Here is a 22,022-nt window from a genome sequence, read left to right on the forward strand (position 1 = left end):
AAACATATTGAACGTATTGAACATGTTTGGTTTGGCTGTTTGGGAAATGAAGTGTTTGTGTTAGCAACAATCAAGCTCAGATATTGAACCTAAAATCACTTCAGAGTAATAGGTTCAAAAAAATAAATAAATAAAAACATAGTGGATAACAATAAACACAGCTTTAAGAGCTTTATGTTTGGGTTAACTTATTACAAAATGATTCCTGTCTAAACATGGATTCTTTTGAACAGAAACGTGATATTTAAAGCATGATGACGTGACTCAAAAAACAGATTTCAGCCCGTTTATTGTACTGGGTTTGTTGCAGGTTATTAAAAAAACAGTGCCCCCCAGTGCCACATCTCCATTAACAGTGAGCCAGTTGAGATCAAATACCTTGGAATCACCATTGACAGTAACATTTTGTCTATTACGCTACTGACATCCACAAATGCTGCCAACAGAGGCTCTCCACCAACACGAAGCCTCAGTGTGTACAAGCTGTGGGAAATAAATTCCCCCAACGGAAGATAAATGATCTATTTATCTAGTCCTTAAATTTAGGCCTAGATACATTTCATTTATTTTTTTAAATATCATGACCTCATCACCTTAAAAGAAATTTCAAAAAATTTGCAGAAAATTAGTTTTTTCAACTTGGGTCATATTTTCGCAGGTTCAGCCAGCATTCCTGTCAGTTATGGTCACATTTAAAAGAATATCATTGGGGTAAATATTAATTTTCTTGCCGAGAGTTCAATGAGAAGATTAATACCACTCTCACGTCTGTATGTTAAACATGAAACTACAGCCAGCTGCTGGTTAGCTTTAGCCTGGTCCTACCAGACTCTGGTACATTTCATTGGTCCAGAGAGTCTGGCCTCTCTCCATTGACAAGTGTTAACTTCCTTGAAGGCGGGTACTCTGCTGAAGTTTAAAACTATTGAATCTGCTCAGAGCCACTCTGGATCTGCCATAACCAATTGGTATCGTTTGGTCGTGACATCGGCCTAGCATCGCTAGCCTTAGCCTTAGCCAACTCCTTCACCACTAACAGAGCGAGCTGGAAAATCAAACTTTTTCCGAACCCCGTGTGGAGGAGGGCCACAACATCATGGCCACCAACAATACTCAGCAAATATTGTTGTTGCTCGGGCTTTAACTTCTGGATATTCGGCAGTGTTGCCACAACAGCCTGAATGGCTTCGCTCACATCTTTCTCCACCTTCATTACGGAACTTCCATTACAAACCAGCGCACAACCTCAATGTCATCGTTGTCAGCCACTCCCTCTGTTCGCTGATTGGACTGCCAAATATTTGGCCGGAGAAAACCCAAGAATATACCGCAAACCCAGACAGTGTACTGAAGGAAAATTGAGCGGAAGTACGTAGTAGGGCGGAGCCAGGGTAGGTTAGCTTAGTTTAGCATAAAAACTGTAAGCATGTAGCTAGCTGTTTTTGCCGCTCTTTAACAACTTCACCCAACTTTTTTTTTACTCTTTTACTCATCATAGTTACCACTGCCATTAGAGGGCGCTGTCACTTGAACATAAACATTTGTAGTTTTGGGGCAGATTTTGGTAGAAAAATGCTGCTACTTATTGGCTCCCTGATGCCGATGAGATTTACTCCTTAGGTATTGAAATTGGGTATTGAATGACGAGGCATTTTTCGATCCTCGACACTATAGAGGCAATTCGGTACCTAGCCCTTCTGGTGTCGTTATACTTGGTGGGACAGTCTCCCTTTGGGATGAACTGGAACACTGACTGGGAGCCACCAACATCGATGTTGGACCTCACTGATGCTCTTGTGGCCGAATGGGAGCAAATCTCTGCAGCCATGTTCCGAAATCTGTTGGAGGCTGTTATAGCAGCAGATTAATGCTCATTGTTTTGGAATGAGATGTTCAACAATCACATATAAGTGTAATATTTCACATGTATGCATACTTTTGGTCATGGAGTGTAGAGAGGAATAAAAGACAAATGGAGGGTAACTTTCTTTGGTTACACTTTACTTGAAGGTATCTACATAAGAGTGACATGACACTGTCATGAACGTGTCCTAAACATTATAAACAAGTCATAAACGTTTTTGACATTCTGTCATTAAGTGTCATTCGTTTTTTTAGGGTTAGGGTTCATGTGTCATGACAGTGTCATGTGTTCATGACAGTGTCATGTGTTCATGACAGTGTCATGTCACTCTTATGTAGATACCTTCAAGTAAAGTGTTACCCTTTCTTTTAACCATGAATATTGTATCTGGTTTTCTATCCCATACATGTTTGTGAACAGCTGCTCAATAATGTGACAAACAACAATTGACTCAACAAAATTGAAAACATCATCAGTAAATGATCTCTTTTGTAAAACTGAGCATTTTTTTTCTGCTTGAAAATGGGTATATTTCACTGGACTATCAGGTCACAGTTGAGCCTTTTAAGAAAAAGACGTTCAACAGACCTGTTTTCCATTCCGGTGAACCATACCATACCGAAAGGATAACATTCTCTCCTGGTTCACGGCGGTTATGTGCCCTCAGCACTGTAACTGTGATTGGGTGGAGAGCGGGCTCACTGGCTGCCAGATCTTTTTGGGATCTGCCGGAGTCATTGATTTTCCAGTCCAGTTCCTCCCAATGTGCATCACACTGGCATTCCAGGAGAGGAGAGGAAACAGCCTGGCCGCCATACCCCTTCCAGGGAGGTTTCGTTATTATGATAAGCCTACATTTCCCCAGCTTGTTGGTAATGAGAAATGAAAGCTCATTTGGAGAGAAAGCGAGTGACTGTTCCACAGGGGGCCTCTTCCTCCTCCTCTTCTTCCTCCCCCTCTTTTTCCTCCTCGTCCTCCTGCTAATTGTTGGGATGAGAGGGACAGTAAAGCTGTTCACAGGCTGAGGAATGCGAGGTTTACTTCTGAAGGTTGAATTTCTTAAGTCTGAGCCGGTGTCTTTGCTGTTCTTCACATCAGACGCTGGTGAATTATTGAGGAGCTGTGAGCAGATCAATTATTCAGACTCAGAAAATGGAGGAAACATGGCAGAATGTATTAATTGTGCTTTTACTTTTTTAGTCACTGTTGAAAATAAACACGTTGAACTGGTCATTTCTGACAATAACTAACTGAAAACAAACCTGCTCTAGTGGTGTACCCTGGCTCTCTTTACTTTGATTCGTTTTGTTTTTGTATTTTAATGCAAAATCTGTAAGCCATCGCTCTTACTCATGACCGCATCAAATCATTTGCAGCTGGGAGGTAAATGAGTGCACATGAGTGGACTATCTGGTATTAGAAAATATGGCCTCATTTCTGATGGTTGCACAGCTCTTCACATCTCATCGGATTCCAGCATCAACAGAGCATTTTGTAATTTTCCAAAAATGTAAGTGAGAGAGTGCAACAAGAGTAACTGAAAAACTGATATCATAAAACAGAATTTAGCATCCGTTTGGTGGCTGTTTTTGTGAAACACTCAGCCTTGACATTTGTGTGTTTGTGTTTACTCTGGATGAAGTGTAGCAGATTATTGCGGTGAATCACTGTTGCATTAGTCATCCCAGCAGCCTGTGGGCTGATTTAGGAAAGAGATGACTGTGCTTGTACTGATGTGTGTGGCTGTGTGAGGACAGTATATATGTGATAGTGAGTGTTTGTGTGTACATGTCTGTGTGTTTGTTTACCAAAATGTTACCATACAGGAGGGGGGGAGGCATGTGTGCGTTTATTGAGGTGGAAATGTTGGACCAGCTGTTCCTCTTTGAATTCCATTTCACTTAACATGCTTAACCATTTTCCTTTCTAAACTCCTCCCTTCCTTCCTTCCTTCCTTCCTTGCCTCCTTTTTCCTTTTTATCTTCCTTCCCTTCTTTTTTTTCTTTATTCCTTCCTTTCTTCCTTCCTTCCTTCCTTCCTTCCTTCCTTTCTTTTTTTGCTGTGTACTCTGACATCACAAACCTGAATATCCACGCTGCAGCTGTGGCTAACAAATGGAGGAAACTTTATGATTTTTTTTTTTCCTTTTACAGAAATAGAAGACATTTAATAATTCATATCAATTAAAAGGTTTTAAATGCAAAGGGTTGACAGTTGCACATTATGTATGTATGTATGCCCATGTGCTTCATGTATCTTTGTTGACTGAGGTCCACATTTATTCTGCCTAGATGATAAAAAATTATATTTATTTTCCACATTGTTGCATTATAAAAATCCGTATTTTACCGGTGGGTTCTGTCCTCTTCTCCAGAATACACAGAGCTGGCTATCTCTACCTGAAATAACTAGCATTTTTCAGGATCACTTGCAAATCAATCTTTCATATAAAATATTTGGGTCGTTCAGAGCCACAAAAAACATCACTCGCTGCAACATTACGTAGATGAACGTTTGCCGATGATAACGTGGTTCTCTATTCTCTGTTTTCTCACACAGTGAGACGTCTCAGCTAACTGTCTGTCTGTGTGCATCCTCTGTTTAACCCACAGGCTCTCAACGGTTTTGTCATGGTTCTCACTGCCAGTGGGACCATCTTCTACTCCTCTCACACCATCCAGGACTACTTGGGCTTCCACCAGGTATTGAATCACCACCAGTCTTTTTCTATACCCCTGACTTTTAATCATCTCCAAGTGAAATCAAATTCATCTTGCCCAAAGTCAATTTTTTTTATGTTATCAAACAACGACAAAGACTCAAGTAAGTTGTAATATTTGATCTTTATTAACAATGTATAAACACAGCATGGACCATGTCATAGATGCGTTAAAGTTCATACTGAAAGTGGAGGAGATGATTTAAGAGGAACAATCATATCTAAGTGCAATATTTAACTTACTGGAAAGAGAGTGATTTTTATCTATAATTTGTTTGACCGCATACATTTTTTTCATTCATTTTGTCATAGAGTTTGTGTTGGAACATTTGATCCACTTTTATCTGCCTTGGACTTGAACTTGCGACACACTTCACAAAACATTGTAGTTGTTTCATCAACATCCTTTTTTTGTGATCAAATGTTTTTTTAATTTTTTTCTTAAAGAGAGCAAGAAAAACAGACACATACAGTATACAGAGCATATGCATAGGATATACAATAGATAGAACATTTTGCGTTTATCTGTGTTTTAAGCCCCCAACGTCACTAGGATTAGGCAATCGTTACGGTTATGGTTAGGGTTATGGTTATGGTTATGGTTAGGGTTATGGTTATGGTTATGGTTAGGGTTAGGGTTAGGTGCCTTGAAGTCAACGGTCGCAGCGCTGCCTGGAAGGAGACGTTGGGGGTTTAAAACACCATCAAGCACATTTTGCTTCACCCTCCCCGTGTTTCATCGACATCATCTAGAAAACTCCTTATGATACAATGATGATCAGAAAAAATTATTGAACCTATATATAATTGCCCAACGTGGCGTTTTACTTGCCCCGGGCCATCAGGCAACCCCTGTGATTGAACGATGCATCTTTGACATCATTCGTATTTATTGCAGCTTTCATTTTCAGGAGCATAAACATATCTATAGAGGCACATATCTTATCATATGAAACATCCAGGGGCTGTGTTTTCACAAATGGATAGAGTAGATGGGTCTGGATGGAGGGCTTGCGTGCAGCGTCTGCTGGGAGCGGCTCGGGGGTCTTTTTTGATCCATTGGTCTGCTCCCTGCATGGTGCTGCAGAGTCAAAGGCTCAAACAACAGCCAAAAAACACCTGACCTATTTATAGCGTGGCCTTTAGTACAGACCACCAGTCACAGCAGTGGGCTGCAGTGAACAACACATCTCTGACCCACAGCTCGACAGCGCAGCACCCACTGAGACTGGTTGGACAGCTGGGGCGTACCTGTGCACTCGTGTTTTGAGTATATACTACAGGGAGAGTTTTCTCATACATACTGCTGGAGAAGGGCTGCACGATATGAGGAAAATATGCAATATGCGATAACGTTGTTGAATATCGCGATAACGATATTACTTGCAATAAACACCAGATATTAAAATGTACTCAGTTCTGCCATTTCTGCTGCTTTCAGTATTCCGCTTAACAAATTGCTTGTTGGATTTAAAACAAATAAAAAGGAAATCATTCTTTTGTTGAACAAATTGAACATTGAATTGGATATACAAGGCACCATTAAAAAAAAGAATTACAGTTACATTTTAAAGTGCAGTTTTCTACGGATATTTTCTTTCAACTAACATAAAAAATCTCTTGAGTGTCGCGATATGTCACAGCCTTTCGTGATGTGTTAATGCGCCAGTTGATATTGCGTTGACGATAAAAAAAACCCCAATATATTCTGCAGCCCTATGCTGGAGCCACACACACACTGATCGGTTGATGTGACTAATGCTAGCGCTGCAGCCGCTGCTACAATTATTCTAGCAAAAGCTAATCCTCCCTCTCGTTATTGTTTCTCAGACGGATGTCATGCATCAGAGTGTGTACGAGCTGGTCCACACGGAGGACCAGCAGGAGCTCAGGAGAAACTTGCACTGGGCTTTGAATCCTCCTTCTGCCGCTGCATCTGCAATCACCCAGGACTCCCCCCAAGGTGATCGCTCTCTCCTCCTACATGAGACTACTATTAAGACCACATGAAAAATGAGACATCCTGGTGGGACTGAAGACAGGTTTCTAAACTGAAAGCCTTGTCTGAAGGGGCAAGGAAGTTGTTTTGTTGAGATGAAGAGTCTACCTTGGCTCTGAGTACTGTTTCTGCAATTGATTATTTTATGCAGAAATGGCTGTTAAATCTGTGAAGTTTGCAGACATCTTGTGGAAATGGGAATCCTGCAAACCTTTGCAGGTATTTCACAGGCATTGGTTGAATATTCATTGACTCATCTTTTTGCATAATCACAGGTTCTTACAAGTCACTAGCAACACATTCTTAGTCGCAGCTAGGGTTGGGCATCGTTTGGATTTTAACAATTCTGATTCCAATTGCGATTCTTCCTTTTGATTCCGGTTCTTATCGATTCTCGATACCGATTCTTTGAGGGGTGGAGTTGAAACGGGTCACATGCTTATTTCACAAATAAGAGGAAAGTTTTATTTTGATTCAATGGTGGGTTGCAGTTTTACAGGACTTTTTCGATGTAAAATAAAGCCACACTAGAGCGCTGCTTACTGTGCTCCAAGGCTGCAACATAAATAGCGCATGTTAAATTTTTAACCCATGATCAGATTTGAAACCAAATCCTCCAAACGATTCTAATAAAGAAACGATTCCACTGGAATCGTAATTTTTGAAACAATTCCAATGAGGAATCGGTTCTCGATGCCCAACCCTAGTCGCAGCACACCAAAAAAAGACGCCTGGTCAGGTGCCTTTGGCGTTTTATTACTGATGCAAAAAGTCTGCGCCAATGGTATGAAACAATACACACTTCCTGTCTCCTAAAGGGGTGTGGCCTCGTTTGAAAGTGTAACGAACGTCATGTGGATGGATGAAAAGTTATATTTGTTTAATTTTTTAATACTTTCTTTTGCTAACATTAGATATTTACACAGCTAGAAGTAATTTTTAGCATTACGGACATTAGTTTTGTAAGGGCGTTCACAAACGTTAGCTGGCGTTAGCTTATCTGTGTCGCCAGATCTCACAAGAGTTTGTTCCTGTGACAGAAACAGGTCTCAAACAAAGTTAATTTTTCTCCTAATGTGTCCGTCTGAAAATTGCCATTTTAGTGTCAGAATGTTCAGGAGATATGTGGCTTGTGAAGAATGGATCCAATATTTACTTTGGTGACTATGGGGCAAAAGAATCGCTCATAATCTGTGTTCACGTTCACTTCTCCCACCCAGGACCTGTCGCTAGTCTCCTCAAGAGGCGGAGCCCACGTGACACAGATGCAGGAAATTACTCTGAGTTAGGGTGTCTCGGTTCTAAATCGCCTCTGGTTTAACTGACATGTGACACAAGAACGGGACTTTAGGGTTTTAGGTTTAGGAAAAGATTGTGAGTGGGGTTTATGTTACATTCTTCACTCTTTCATGTTACTAGATATAAAATGATAACCTGGACTATGACAGAATATTAACCATTTATTAGTCCAACTGCATGTCTTTACAGCAGCATGGCTAACACCAACAACGGAAGCTAAAGTTACCCACAATCCATCGGGTGTATCTGAACTATGGATCTGATAGTGGCCCAAAATGCACAACAGGGTTACAAATGTACGTTTCAGTGACAAGAAAGGGACACGCACCCCTGGCTCCTGTGTTAAAGTCCTGTGTTGTTTGGCCCATCTGCCACCCCATCGGCCTTTCATACTACTCACTACCGTTGTTGCTCTTAATACTACGTCATCTTGCAGCGCTGCGGTCGAGCTGCTGCTCTGCCCGGTGCGTCTCATACTAAAGGGTGATTTTTTTCATCAGTATCTGACGCTGAGAGCCACTGACCAAGCCTCAGTATTTGATGATTTGGGAATGAGAACGGGTTGTCACAAAATCTTTATTACAACTTAATAACAAACTGCAAAAGTTAAACATTAGAGTTGTGATGGTTGGAATAGTGGAAAGATGACCCAAAGCGGCTTTTCATGGTTTTATTTTGTTTCTGTCGAATTTGAATAAAATTTATTTTATGATGCTAAAATTATTGTTTATTTACATGGAGTCTGGTGGCTTTAGTGAACGCAATTTTGCGTATGTTTTTATGTTTAAAAAAGGGATCTTACTCTTTACCAGAAAGGTCGACCTCCTTAGAAATCCTTTCCATAATGTTGTCAGACACTTACTGACAACTTGCCACTGTCAGTGGCAAAAAAGCACTTTTGTGAACATAAATACAAGCTGGAACAATTGCCCTATTAACTTACGTTACAGCTTGTTTCGCTGCTGCCGACTGCAGCGATCTTGCTTAATACTGGACCAATGTCAAAGATTGTTGTTCCCATCAGTCACATAGACATAGAAACATAGGAACATAGGGTTTTTCTTTATGTCTATGTCTTTATGTTTCAGTAAAACCAATGTTTAATGCGCTTCACTCACTGCAGCCCACAGTCTGTGTGAACATACACAATTGGATATCAATATCAGACGGTTAAGGTCACGCAGTGTAAGGCATTAAGCTATAACACCATCCTCAGGTCAAGTCCCATAACCCTGTAATCTTCACTGCGGCTTAGGAGGTGAATTGGTCCCAGATCTGTATTTGGGTTTTAAGATGCTTACGTCTGTTTGCTTTGGTTCTGAGCGATGTGTTTAAACTAAGACGCACAGCTCTGACACAACTTACCCACTCCAGCACCGAGAAGCCGTTTACAGTCCCCTCCCCCACCCCTCGAACTACATCAAATGCCGTCACTTTGTGCATTAAGAATTAGCTCCCGGGCCTCATTACATAAGTGCATTTTTTACACTAGAAGGCAGCTAATGATATGAGACACGATTAAAGTCCAGCTACAGGATGAATGCAGAGGGCGGCATGATATGTTTACTTTTAAAACTTGCTCTTAATTTTCACATTTGTGACGTTATTAAGGCATTCCAACACACCAGGAATCAAGAAACACAGATTCACTGTGTCAGTTAAAGATTAAAAGCCTTTACTATACAGGTTTCCAACATACTGTATGTGCTTACTAATCTTTAGCTTCCATGATGTGACAGATTTTCAAGTGAAAATCAATTTGTGAACGAGGTATCATTTCGAGAGAAATTCGATCAACTTCTTTTTTGATTGCCTCGTTTATAAGAAGACGTGGTGTTTGCATATACAGAGCGATACGGGGCTGTGGAGGATTGTTAGCTCACTGGGTTTTTAACCTCTAATTCTAACTAATAAGTTAAACTGACTCTTAGAAGAAACGTCTGGAGTGCTCGGAAGTTGAAAACAAATCATGAAGGTGCTCTTTGGAAAGGGAACACAAAACTTCAAAAGAGAAAAAAGGTCCAAGGCTTTTTACATTTTTTACCAAGAAGAGGGCCTTGGACCTTTTTTTTTCTCTTAAACTGACTCTACTTTATAGCCATTGTCACTGAAATCAGATCATATGTTTGTAATTGCAGAGATGGAACCAGACAGCAGTTCATCTGTAGTCACCTACAACCCTGAGCAGCTTCCCCCAGAGAACTCGTCCTTCCTGGAGAGGAGCTTTGTGTGTCGCTTTCGCTGCCTGCTGGACAACTCCTCCGGCTTTCTGGTAGGTTAAATGTTCAAACTAAAGAGAGAAAACCTGCAGAATGAAGGTCTATATTTTCTACCAGACATGAGACGTTTGACTTGACTTGTATTTGTCTGCAGCAAGTAGAGATCTGGGTGATACTGTTGAGTTGTGTATATGCTCATGTGTATATGCTTATTTTTTGCTCTTTAAGATTCTCTGTATATAGCTGTTTAAAAACTAAAACTGTATTTAACTAATTATGTAACTATGGGTGTAATAAGTATGTCAAGCTCTATAATTGCATTGAGTTTTTGTAAATAATGATTTCATTATCAAGGGGTAGGATTAAATAAGTTTTAATACTTCTTCCTACTCCATGTAAATGAAGGAAATTCCCTAATGAAATTAATTATGTTATCTCTTTCTCTTTTTTTTAACCATTTTTTCTATTTTGTGGATGTTTTTAACAACTGCTGTGGTCTTTTTTTATGTTGAATTGTACATGCTTGAAATAAATACATAAATAAATACAAATTTCCATTTCTACCTGCTCCCACAGATGACCCATCCCTCTCCCACCCACAACAAGTTCTTTTCTTAAAGATGTGTCTTCACTTTTGTGCACAGTAAATAAGACACACAGCTCTATTATAGAAACACTACTACAGTCACTATACACACATTACTAAACTGTTTCTAAGAGACATAAACAATAACATAGGTCTTTTTAAAGAAAATAGTTTCAGGAGAGGAGCTGAAGGATTCTTTCCTTGTTTTTCTGATAGTTTACAGTATGGTGTGATTGAGATGGAAACATTGTTTTTAGCTACATTTTAGTATAAAAATGTGTGCATTATGGAGCGCATGGATGGACAGCAGATAATTGGACCACACTGAAGGCCATGGGCTTCATAGAAATACAGTACAGTATTAGTATGAACCCCCATGACATGTATTGTGAAAACCATGGAAACATATCAATCCTGCAAAAGCTACTGTGGGGCTGAGTGGCGTTCTGCAGTCTCTCAGATATCAACACATTTGAAGGACTTTCATTTATTTGCCTTTCTTTCCAGGCTCTGAACATCCAGGGCAGACTTAAGTTTCTGCATGGACAGAACCAGCAGCATGACAACGGAGGAAAGGCCCCACCTCAGCTCGCCCTTTTCGCTATTGCGACTCCTCTGCAGCCTCCATCTATCCTAGAGATCAGGACCAAGAACATGATCTTCAGAACCAAACACAAGCTGGACTTCACACCCTTCGCCTGTGACGCAAAGTAAGATACTGGCATGCAACATACACATAGACATTCCATACATTTCTTCACGTAAAATATCTTCTATTATTGTAACTCGGCTTGTTAAGATGACTTTTTGTGAGAATCCAAAAGCAGTAGTATCAGCAATAATGTTTAATTCATGGACACTATTTTATTTTATAATCGAACCACACATTTTTTGCTATATTACATTACATATCCATGATCAGAAAGCAGCTGGATGAAGACAAAATCTTATTTTCCCAGCCCCTTTCTCAGATAATACAACAAACATAAATAGATAGACTGTCAGTCAGTTAAAAGTTGATTTACATAGAAAAGAAAGAGAAAGAGAGAAGACCAAAAACGAAAAGAACAAAAGAAAATAATAATAATAATAAAATAAAAAAACACATATTGAAATAAACATTTGCTTTAAAGTTGTTTGTGCATACTGATGTTTAACAAAAAAAAATCCTTCTATGATCCTTATTTTCTGAACTAAAAACAAACATTTGTTGTATATTTTCCTTCATACGTTGGCTAATTGAAATAGCATGTGTGGTTTTATTCTCCTGTGTATTTGTTTTGCTTGCTCATTCACTAGATGTGGATGTACGATGTGCAGTGTACCATGAACAGTGTTTTTGAAAATTAATTATGGCCTTTTCTTTGTACAGGGGGAAGATAGTGCTGGGGTACACAGAGGCTGAGCTGCGGGTACGAGGATCTGGCTATCAGTTCATCCATGCAGCAGATATGTTGTACTGCGCAGAGAACCATGTCAGAAGTAAGTTCTGTTAGTGTGCCACTGTGGTTTAGGGGTTAAGACAAGTTACACAACACAATGTTTGTGGTTAAAGTCTGCCTGGGGACCTTTGTTCCATCTCTTTCTCCCTAGTTTACTGTCGCTCATAAAGCTTAAATATTTATATAAATATATATATATATATATATATATATATATATATATATATATATATAATACACTGTATATTTTTCAAAATAAGGTCTATTAGTATTTATACATATAAGTGTTAACTACGTATTAATTAGGAAAGAAAGTTGGGAAATTTCATTACATCAAAATTTGCACAAACAAATCATGTAGGCCTAATTTAAGTAAACTGATTTATCATGTAAGAGTATGGCAATAAAAGCTTTCAACAGATTTTGAAATGGTGAACGCGCCTCTCCGCTCTCTCCACTTAGTCCTTTTGATCATGCTGCGCCACTTCCTGAGTTAGGGATCTACATAAACTCATTATAAACATTTTTTTTCACATATTTTGCGGGGCATGTTATGCCTTCATTAGACAGTAGAGACAGGAAATGATGGGTGATGTGGAACGGTAGGCAACAATGTCGCCAGCAGGAATAAAACCAGGCCCGCTGCAATTCCATGATAAGTGCCTTAAATGGTCTGTGTACTTGGTGGCCAACGGATTTTCGTTTTGAAAGGAAAAAAACAAAAACAAAAAACGGCCAGTTTCCCAATTACCATTAGTAAATAGGAAAACAAAAAACGGAAAACAACCCATTATTCGTTTTTTGTTTTGATATTAAAAAACGGAAAACGAAAAACAATCTCGTTATCCGATTGTCTTTGATGTATTTGTAGATGGAACTCGGAAATTAAAATACGTGTGTATAAGTCGTATTCCTTCATTTTGCATTGGTATTTTTTCGTGACCCGGAAGTTACTCCCGCCACGCCAAGACCCGCCCTTCAATAGCATTTATTGGCCAGTACCGCCTGTAAGATCCGTTCTGTGCATGCGCATAATTACGTAGTAGAAAACTAACAATGTCCCTGTCATTGACTGTATGGTTGTTGTCAGTGTGCGATTTACCATGTGTCAACACTTTACGACCAAACATTACAACTTTTTTATTAAATCTTTTTTTATTAAATCTTTATTATACAATAGTCATAGCTACAAACATTCGAAACTTGTCACTGATCCAAAACAGTGTAGCGACATCGTTGTTGTGTTGTTTACGTTAATGTTTTTACCTTTAATCAAAGCCCGTCTACGGAAAGCCGTTCCACTCCCTATTAAGCCCCATTGTACCTACTTTGGTTGCAGTTCCACCAGAGTTCCACTGGGGGTGATCACAGTCCAGTGCAAAATGAATGGGACTCTATGGAGCTAGACGGCTAAATTTGTCTCTTTTGCCTGATTGTCGTTGAGAAATCTCAGATTTGATTGTAGTTTTTGCAAGTTCAACATGGATTATAGGTCAAAAGTTGAATGAACGAGTACTTATGCCCTTTCGATTTGTTACAGGTTGAGTCGTTGTTGCCCATAACACGCCAGCATTCTGCTAATGAATGCTGATTGGTCAGTGAAGGACTGATTACGATCGGAGATTCCGCTTGACGGCATCCGAAGCAGAACCAGAATGCCAGAGTGAATATTTCGGCGTGGTCTTTAAAACATTAGCAAACCTCTTTCTAGCACGTGTATTGACACAGGTTAGACACGAGAGTCTAACCTGTTAGCTGTGTTGTCGATGCCTCGAGAGAAAAAAGGAAGCGACTCAGAGCTTGCCGTAAAGCAGAATCTCTGGCCGTATATGTGTATGACGTCATTGACATTTTAAAAGGCTTTTTAGAACAAAAAAGCCACTTTAAAAAATCTAACACCCAGCAGTGTGTATTTTCTTAGCCTCCCCTTTCAAATGCAACATTCAAATTACTAGACAAAAAATTATATCCTGAGAAAAGTGGATTTTGAGGGGTATAGCTCCATAGAGTCCCATTCATTCTGCACTGGCCTGTGAGCGCCCCCTATATGGAACTCTAGTGGAACTGCAACCAGTTCAGAAGCCGGAAGTAACGAGAGAGTGGAACTTCTTCCCATATTAGAAATTCTTTGCTTTAATACTTCGTCTTGACTAATAACCATAGACTGTCTATTATTAATGCGATGAAGTGTAAACGTACATAAGTGTCCTTTTGACGATGGGATGACAGCTCTCCCAGCCATCACTGTATACCACTATTGTAGCTACATGCCAACGGCAGTAAACACTATAGTAGCTACATGCCAACGGCAGTAAACACTATAGTAGCTACATGCTAACGGTCATCTTAGCTGGCAATGTTGTTAAATTCTCCCCCAATTCCGGGTCACATTCCTGCTGAAACATATCCGATTGTGTAGTGTTTGGTTCAGAAGCCTTTATCTGTGATTTCTGACGTTAGAAAGTGCTGCTTCGTTCCACTACAATCTAACGTTAGCATACTCATAGCTAACTATTGTAGCTGCATGCTAACGCGACATAGCGGAGCATATAGCTAGCTATTTACGTATGTAGCAGGACTTTGTACCGTAAAAATCACCAATAAAGGCTTCTAAACCAAATACAAATACAGTAAAGTGACCGGAATTAGGGGTGAAATGTCCAGCATTGAGCTACATAATAGTTTGCTAGGAGTTAGCTGGTCTCTCACAGAGGTCTCATTTGTAGCCCTGTTTTTACCTGATACTTTCATAAAAGTACAAACACATGAAGTGAGAGGTATACACATGCTTAAACTTTATTTAAAACATGGTTAACCTGAAGCAGGACGGAGTCATGACTTAAAACACCAAAGCAAGGCTTCTAGCTCAGGCTAGCTAGCGTTAGCAAATTACCTTCAAAGTTGCAAAGAAATGACGAAACGTAAAATTTGAAGCCTTTATTTAATTTGCTACATGGTGTTGTACTGGATGGCCAGACGACGCTCCGTATATCATTAACAGATACTTTAGGCAACTCCAGCAAACACCTTGTAAACTTCATCTCTGCCATCATAACGGTCTACTGTCACTGTCTAATGTTTTCTTCTGGTAACCGGGAATGTCCAAACATCCTTACACCAATGCGTGCATAGAGCTGTGAACAAAGCCCGAAATTCTTTGGCTGTGAAGTTTGCCGGTGTTCGCGCAAGCGTAGAACTGATCAGGCAGTGCACAGAACGGATTTTACAGGCGGTACGGAAAAAGGAATAAGATTTATACACGGTCCGTGTACTTGGTGGCCAACGGATTTTCGTTTTGAAAGGAAAAAAACAAAAACGAAAAACGGCCAGTTTCCCAATTACCATTAGTAAATAGGAAAACAAAAAACGGAAAACAACCCATTATTCGTTTTTTGTTTTGATATTAAAAAACGGAAAACGAAAAACAATCTCGTTATCCGATTTTCTTTGATGTATTTGTAGATGGAACTCGGAAATTAAAATATGTGTATAAATCTTATTCCTTTGTCAGTACCCGATCCGTACCGCCTGTAAAATCCGTTCTGTGCACTGCCTGATCAGTTCTACGCTTGCGCGAACACCGGCAAACTTCACAGCTCTATGCACGCATTGGCGTAAGGATGTTTGGACATTCCCGGTTACCGGAAGAAAACATTAGACAGTGACAGTAGACCGTTATGATGGCAAAGATTAAGTTTACAAGGTGTTTGCTGGAGTTGCCTAAAGTATCTGTTAATGATATACGGAGCGTCGTCTGGCCATCCAGTACAACACCATGTAGCAAATTAAATAAAGGCTTCAAATTTTACGTTTCATCATTTCTTTACAACTTTGAAGGTAATTTGCTAACGCTAGCTAGCCTGAGCTAGAAGCCTTGCTTTGGTGTTATAAGTCATGACTCCATCCTGCTTCAGGTTAACCATGTTTTAAATAAAGTTTAAGCATGTGTATACCTCTCACTTCATGTGTTTGTACTTTTATGAAAGTATCAGGTAAAAACAGGGCTACAAATGAGATCTCTGTGAGAGACCAGCATACTCCTAGCAAACTATTATGTAGCTCAATGCTGGACATTTCACCCCTAATTCCGGTCACTTTACTGTATTTGTATTTGTTTAGTATTTGGTTTAGAAGCCTTTATTGGTGATTTTTTACGGTACAAAGTCCTGCTACATACGTACATAGCTAGCTATATATGCTCCGCTATGTCGCGTTAGCATGCAGCTACAATAGTTAGCTATGAGTATGCTAACGTTAGATTGTAGTGGAACGAAGCAGCACTTTCTAACGTCAAAAATCGCAGACCAAACCCTACACAATCGGACATGTTTCAGCAGGAATGTGACCCGGAATTGGGGAGAATTTAACAACATTGCCAGCTAAGATGACCGTTAGCATGTAGCTACTATAGTGTTTACTGCTGTTAGCATGTAGCTACTATAGTGGTATACAGCAGTGGTGGCTGGGAGAGCTGTCATCCCATCTTCAAAAGGACACTTATGTACGTTTACACTTCATCACATTAATAATAGACAGTCTATGGTTATTAGTCAAGACGAAGTATTAGGTAAAAACATTAACGTAAACAACACAACAACGATGTCGCTACATGGTTTTGGATCAGTGACAAGTTTCGAATGTTTGTAGCTATGACTATTGTATAATAAAGATTTAATAAAAAAAGATTTAATAAAAAAGTTGTAATGTTTGGTCGTAAAGTGTTGACACGTTACTTATATACAGTCTATGGTTACAAATCGCACAGGGACATTGTTAGTTTTCTACTACGTAATTATGCGCATGCACAGAACGGATCTTACAGGCAGTACTGGCCAATAAATGCTATTGAAGGGCGGGTCTTGGCGTGGCGGGACTAACTTCCGGGTCACGAAAAAAATACCAATGCAAAATTAAGGAATACGACTTATACACACGTATTTTAATTTCCGAGTTCCATCTACAAATACATCAAAGACAATCGGATAACGAGATTGTTTTTCGTTTTCCGTTTTTTAATATCAAAACAAAAAACGAATAATGGGTTGTTTTCTGTTTTTTGTTTTCCTATTTACTAATGGTAATTGGGAAACTGGCCGTTTTTCGTTTTTGCTTTTTTCCTTTCAAAACGAAAATCCGTTGGCCACCAAGTACACGGACCCAGATGCTTGCTACAGTTGCATTTCTAGTGATGAATCGGCGAAAACACGTTTTATTTCTTCGATTCACTGCTTTGTTCTAACGCCGCTGGGCGCTCTCTCTCTCTTCAGTCTCTCTCTATCTCGCTTGACCATTACATTACATGTCATTTTTTTTTACATGTAATAGACCATAAAAAGACCATAAAACGTTACCGTGCTTTTTGGGCTGTCGTTGAGGCTCCGTCTAAAACTCTGATGTTTCGACCAGCTGTTTGTAACATACAAATAAAAGAGATTATGGATCATTTTATTTCTATAGTTTATAGCTGACTTTACCATCTGACTTCTCTATTGGCTGTTAAAACAGGTGACTGTCCCTTACGTTCTAAAACCAGCCTCTGCAACTTGAACAGCTGAGTCGCAGCAGAACCATCAGCTGGTTTGAGTCGAGCCGAGACGGGCCGGTTCAGACTGCTGAAACTTTTCTCTGCAGCACTCTAAAACGGTTTCGTCTAGTCTCGAATCTTTGGTCTGAACTGGGCTTTAGACAACAAGCACACCTCTGGTTAATCAACATTTAAGGACACTTTTTTGAGTGACAAATGAAGAAAAAATAAAGATATATAAGGATTTTTTTATGCATGCTAAATACTGTAATTGACAATAATGTGCCAAACCAACCCTGTTTCAAAAGTGGCACTTTGGCAGACTTTATACCATGCTGTTTTAAAACTTCATGGGCAAAAACATACTTTTTGCCTTACAGCAAAGTTGACTTGGCATGTGAACACAGTGTAAAGGTGGCCCGAAAGAGATGTTTGTGTGGTCTGAAGCTGTTTTATATTATAGAAAGGATTAGTAAATCAAATCGATCCATCTTTGATGTTTATCTGACAGAAACATGTTGCTATTTTAGATTTAGTCCTGTTAAAAAAATTGAAGGTCGAGAGTTCAGAGAGTTCAGAGAGTTCAGAGAGTTCAAAGAGCTTTCGCTAGTAATCCTGCTGGATTACGGAGCAGATTGAGCAAAGCTGTTGTGCTGCCAAAGGAAAGGATAGGGCCCACAAATCCGCTGCCTGAGCAAAGCATCAGAGATGATCCATACAGCAGCACCAAACCTTTCAGAGGTCAGAGAAGTTACTGACCTGACCGCTCTCTCCTTACTGCAGTGCAAGGGTCAGTATTGTTTAATCCAGATGTAAAAGCAAGTAAAACGTCAACACAGAAGAGCCAACTGATATATCCTCCTTTCATCCTAAATTGATATTATGCTGAAGTTGGATTTTGTGGACCGAGTCGACTTCCTGATTTACTTTCCATGCTTCTCAAAATCGTACAAAAGGAATAGAGAACACCGGATCTATGGGCTCTGACATTCTGCTTGAAGGAGCACATTTTATATCAAGAGTATCTTGTGTAAGAGCTCCTGGTCCAAGTAGAACTATTTCACCCTCAGTAATTTGTAATATAAAGCAGTGAAAGCACATCACTGAAAATATTTGTAATAACTTGCGAGAGGATGTCAGTCAGTTGGGTCATCAATACAACACCATGGTCCACTTTCACCCAAGAGTAATTATTACAAACCAAAATAACTTTCATCAACAACTACAGACAATATTTCAATTTAAATTGTTTGTGTTGATATTCATCATTGATCCCCCCCGATCGTAACTTTCTGTACTGTCAGCAAACCACAACTTCCACTTGTTCCCAAGGATTAACAGGATTTCTGTCAATTGATTTTCTATTCAATACCCCCTTAATGACATTTGGAGCTACCGGTATGCAAAAATGCAACGTACAGCTTTGGATTCTGTCACAGCTGAAATAAAGTGCTTTCAGTGGGTTTATATTTATTTTAGTATCCAGTTCACTCATTATACCTGTGTTTGTGTTCCATATTTGTAGTGATGAAGACTGGAGAGAGTGGTCTGACTGTGTTCAGGCTCCTCACCAAGGACAATCGCTGGAAATGGGTCCAGGCCAACGCCAGGCTGGTGTACAAGAACGGCAAACCAGACTACATCATCGCCACCCAGAGGCCTCTTTTGTATGTTTTACAATCCCATTATCATATCAACAAAATGTACCAGTTGCATTCAATGACAAACTTGCAGCAACAGAACCTTGATATAATATCAAAGTTTTTATGGGCACAAATTATAATTTACTGTGTGTTTTGAATCTGATTTTTGAATCAGATTCATCCACTGTATGATGCATATGCATGATTATGATGTGACACAGACTCTGAATTTTAAACACATTTGACACATATAAGACACCTTAAATCACGAAAAAAGGGGTAAGCACCAAACCAGAAACCAAGCTAGCAACTTTGATCCTAAATAAATTAATATTCTCCAGTAAATAATCCTGTTTTCCATCTTTATAGGGATGAAGAGGGAGGAGAGCACTTGCGTAAGCGCTCCATGCATCTACCCTTTACCTATGCCACAGGCGAGGCCCTGCTCTACCAGTCCAACCATCCCATAGCAGCCTTTATAGATGAAAGCCCAGAGAAAAATGGCAGTAAGTCAAAAAAGAGCCGGGCTGAAAGGCTGGTGAGGGAGGGTGTGGACCCTGGCTCTCTTCTGGGAGCACTCATGAGTCAGGATGAGTCGGTGTATGTTTGTCAGCCCGCCCTGGAGCCCAAAATGTCATTCCATAGCTTCTTTGGTGACCAAATGAGCTTCTCTGACTCTGAACCATCCAGCCTGCACAGGAGCTGGGACGAGCCGAGCAATGGCGTGCTGGGTCCAGGCATCCCAGAGCCAGGCGCCAGCTTTGACCCGCTGCTGACTACTCTGGACTCCCTCTCCCTGGACGGCCATGGCGTTGCAGATTCGGACGATGGGGGTTGTTCAAACGGCGAGCTGTTTGGAGCTCTGGAAGGGCTGGGGCTGAGTGCCGAGGACCTGGAGCTGCTGCTGCTGGACGAGCGGATGATCAGAATTGAGATGGACCCCGAACGTGTGCCCAGCTTGGACGACCTGCTGACAAACGATGAGATCCTCTCATACATCTACGACTCCATAGAGGGGAGGGTTGATTCCACCGAACACGGAGGACTGGTGCCTCCCAGTACTGCCTCGGCGACAGCCACAACCGTGTCGCTACCTGAAAGTAATGCCACTTCGGACACTAATGTGCAAATGCAGTTTCCTCACCATAAGCCTCCCCCGGTGGGGCAGGCTCCCATCGTCCAGCTGTCCCAGCAGATGCAACAGCACCTCAGCATGCAAACGGGTATAGGTGCGCGTGACTGGGGCCAGCAGAGCAACCATTTGGCCAGCACGGTAGTTAACGGAGAGCTGCAATCGTTCACCAATGGACAATGGACAGCCCAAAACATTCTAGTCACTGCAGGGATACAACTGGAACACTTTAAAACTCAACCGAATATTTTCAACGGCAAGGCCTCAGAGCTGGACGGAGAGCTTCATCAGCAGCAAATGCATCAACGCTACCTGCAACAGCAGCCCAGGATGCAGAACCATCTCTCGCAGCAGTGCCAAGCCAAACGGAGGGCAGCCAACCTCAACGGCGTCTCCAGCACTGAGCCTTCGGCGGGGAAATCCCTGTGGCAGGACTATGGATTCAGCGAGAGTCTGGGCAAAAACTCCTGCATTGATAACGGCCAAAAACCTCTGACAAACACCTCACTAGATTCTTGCATGGATTATAGCATGCCCGATGTTGACAACGCGGATTACACTGATAGTGGAAGCGGTTTGTTTGGGAGGAGTGGACCGCAGCACGGGGCCGAGTCCACAGTGTCATCCTTCCAGGGGATGAACCATAAACAGCAGCAGGAGCAGATCCCAGTTCCTTTGGCTCAAGTCCTCTCCAGCCTGTCGCAGTGCCCGCCCCCCAACGCCTCCCTGGAGCAGATCCTGGGGGTAGTCAAGCCCTGCCGGCAGTTGGACTCCTATGGCATGGTGACCTCTGAGATCCCTCATGACCCCAGTCCCAATAAGGTGAGGGTGCTTGCGGCTGGGTTAGCTCAGTTGGTAGAGCAGGCGCACATAGATAGAGGTGTATGCCTCGACGCAGAAGGTCCAGGGTTCGAGTCCGACCTGTGAGGATTTCCTGCATGTCTTCCCCCTCTATCTCTCTCCCCTTTCATATCCAGCTGTCCTTTCCATTAAACAACAAAAAAAGGTGAGGGTGCTTAAAACACTGCTGCAACATGACCCATACTGTTGGGGAGATGGTTCTTAAAAGCTTTCAAATGATCATGTATTATTATTATCATGTCTTCAGTAACATTCTTTACAATTAACCACACTAGTACCGGTGCTCAAGGGGGCGGTCCAGTACTTTTGTCTACTGCAACGGCTGAACAATTAAATGGAATTTTATCAAAATCGCAATATGGACTAGACAAGCTTCATTTATATAGCACATTTAAGCAACAAGGCAATTCAAAGGCTGTACATTAAACATTTCAGAGCTGTGTAAGACTGAAGTACTTTTATTGAATAGTGTACAAATATGTGTATTTGACAAATTCCTGGCATTTTTAAATGTAGTTACACAGATGTGGTGATGTATGCTACCTTTGTCTTGCAATATATGGGGTATTAAAGAATCATCTTTATTCAGCGTTATCATGGCAAGGTATAGAATCATATGGTGACTTACTCTAGCTTGTGCACGCAAATTTACAGAATATCTTTTTATCTCATAAAATATGTGTAATGTATTTCAAATGTTACATTGTACAGTACGGTATACTAATCCAATAAAT

The 22,022-nt window shown here is 40.7% G+C and overlaps 1 protein-coding gene across 2 annotated transcripts in view; it reads left to right on the forward strand.

The window, feature by feature from the left end:
• The window catches only part of LOC116056135 (aryl hydrocarbon receptor-like), a 69,251-nt gene that overhangs the window by 42,868 nt on the left and 4,361 nt on the right, over positions 1–22,022 (forward strand). For both annotated transcript variants that reach the window (XM_036004308.1, XM_031308319.2), the window contains exons 4-10: positions 4,477–4,566; positions 6,414–6,546; positions 10,020–10,153; positions 11,194–11,396; positions 12,059–12,168; positions 19,178–19,319; positions 19,665–21,249. In XM_036004308.1, coding sequence (XP_035860201.1) covers positions 4,477–4,566; positions 6,414–6,546; positions 10,020–10,153; positions 11,194–11,396; positions 12,059–12,168; positions 19,178–19,319; positions 19,665–21,249 — 2,397 coding nt within the window. The remainder of the gene's footprint in view (positions 1–4,476; positions 4,567–6,413; positions 6,547–10,019; positions 10,154–11,193; positions 11,397–12,058; positions 12,169–19,177; positions 19,320–19,664; positions 21,250–22,022) is intronic.

The sequence above is a fragment of the Sander lucioperca genome, chromosome 8 (assembly GCF_008315115.2).
Source record: "Sander lucioperca isolate FBNREF2018 chromosome 8, SLUC_FBN_1.2, whole genome shotgun sequence".
Taxonomy (NCBI): Eukaryota; Metazoa; Chordata; class Actinopteri; order Perciformes; family Percidae; genus Sander; species Sander lucioperca.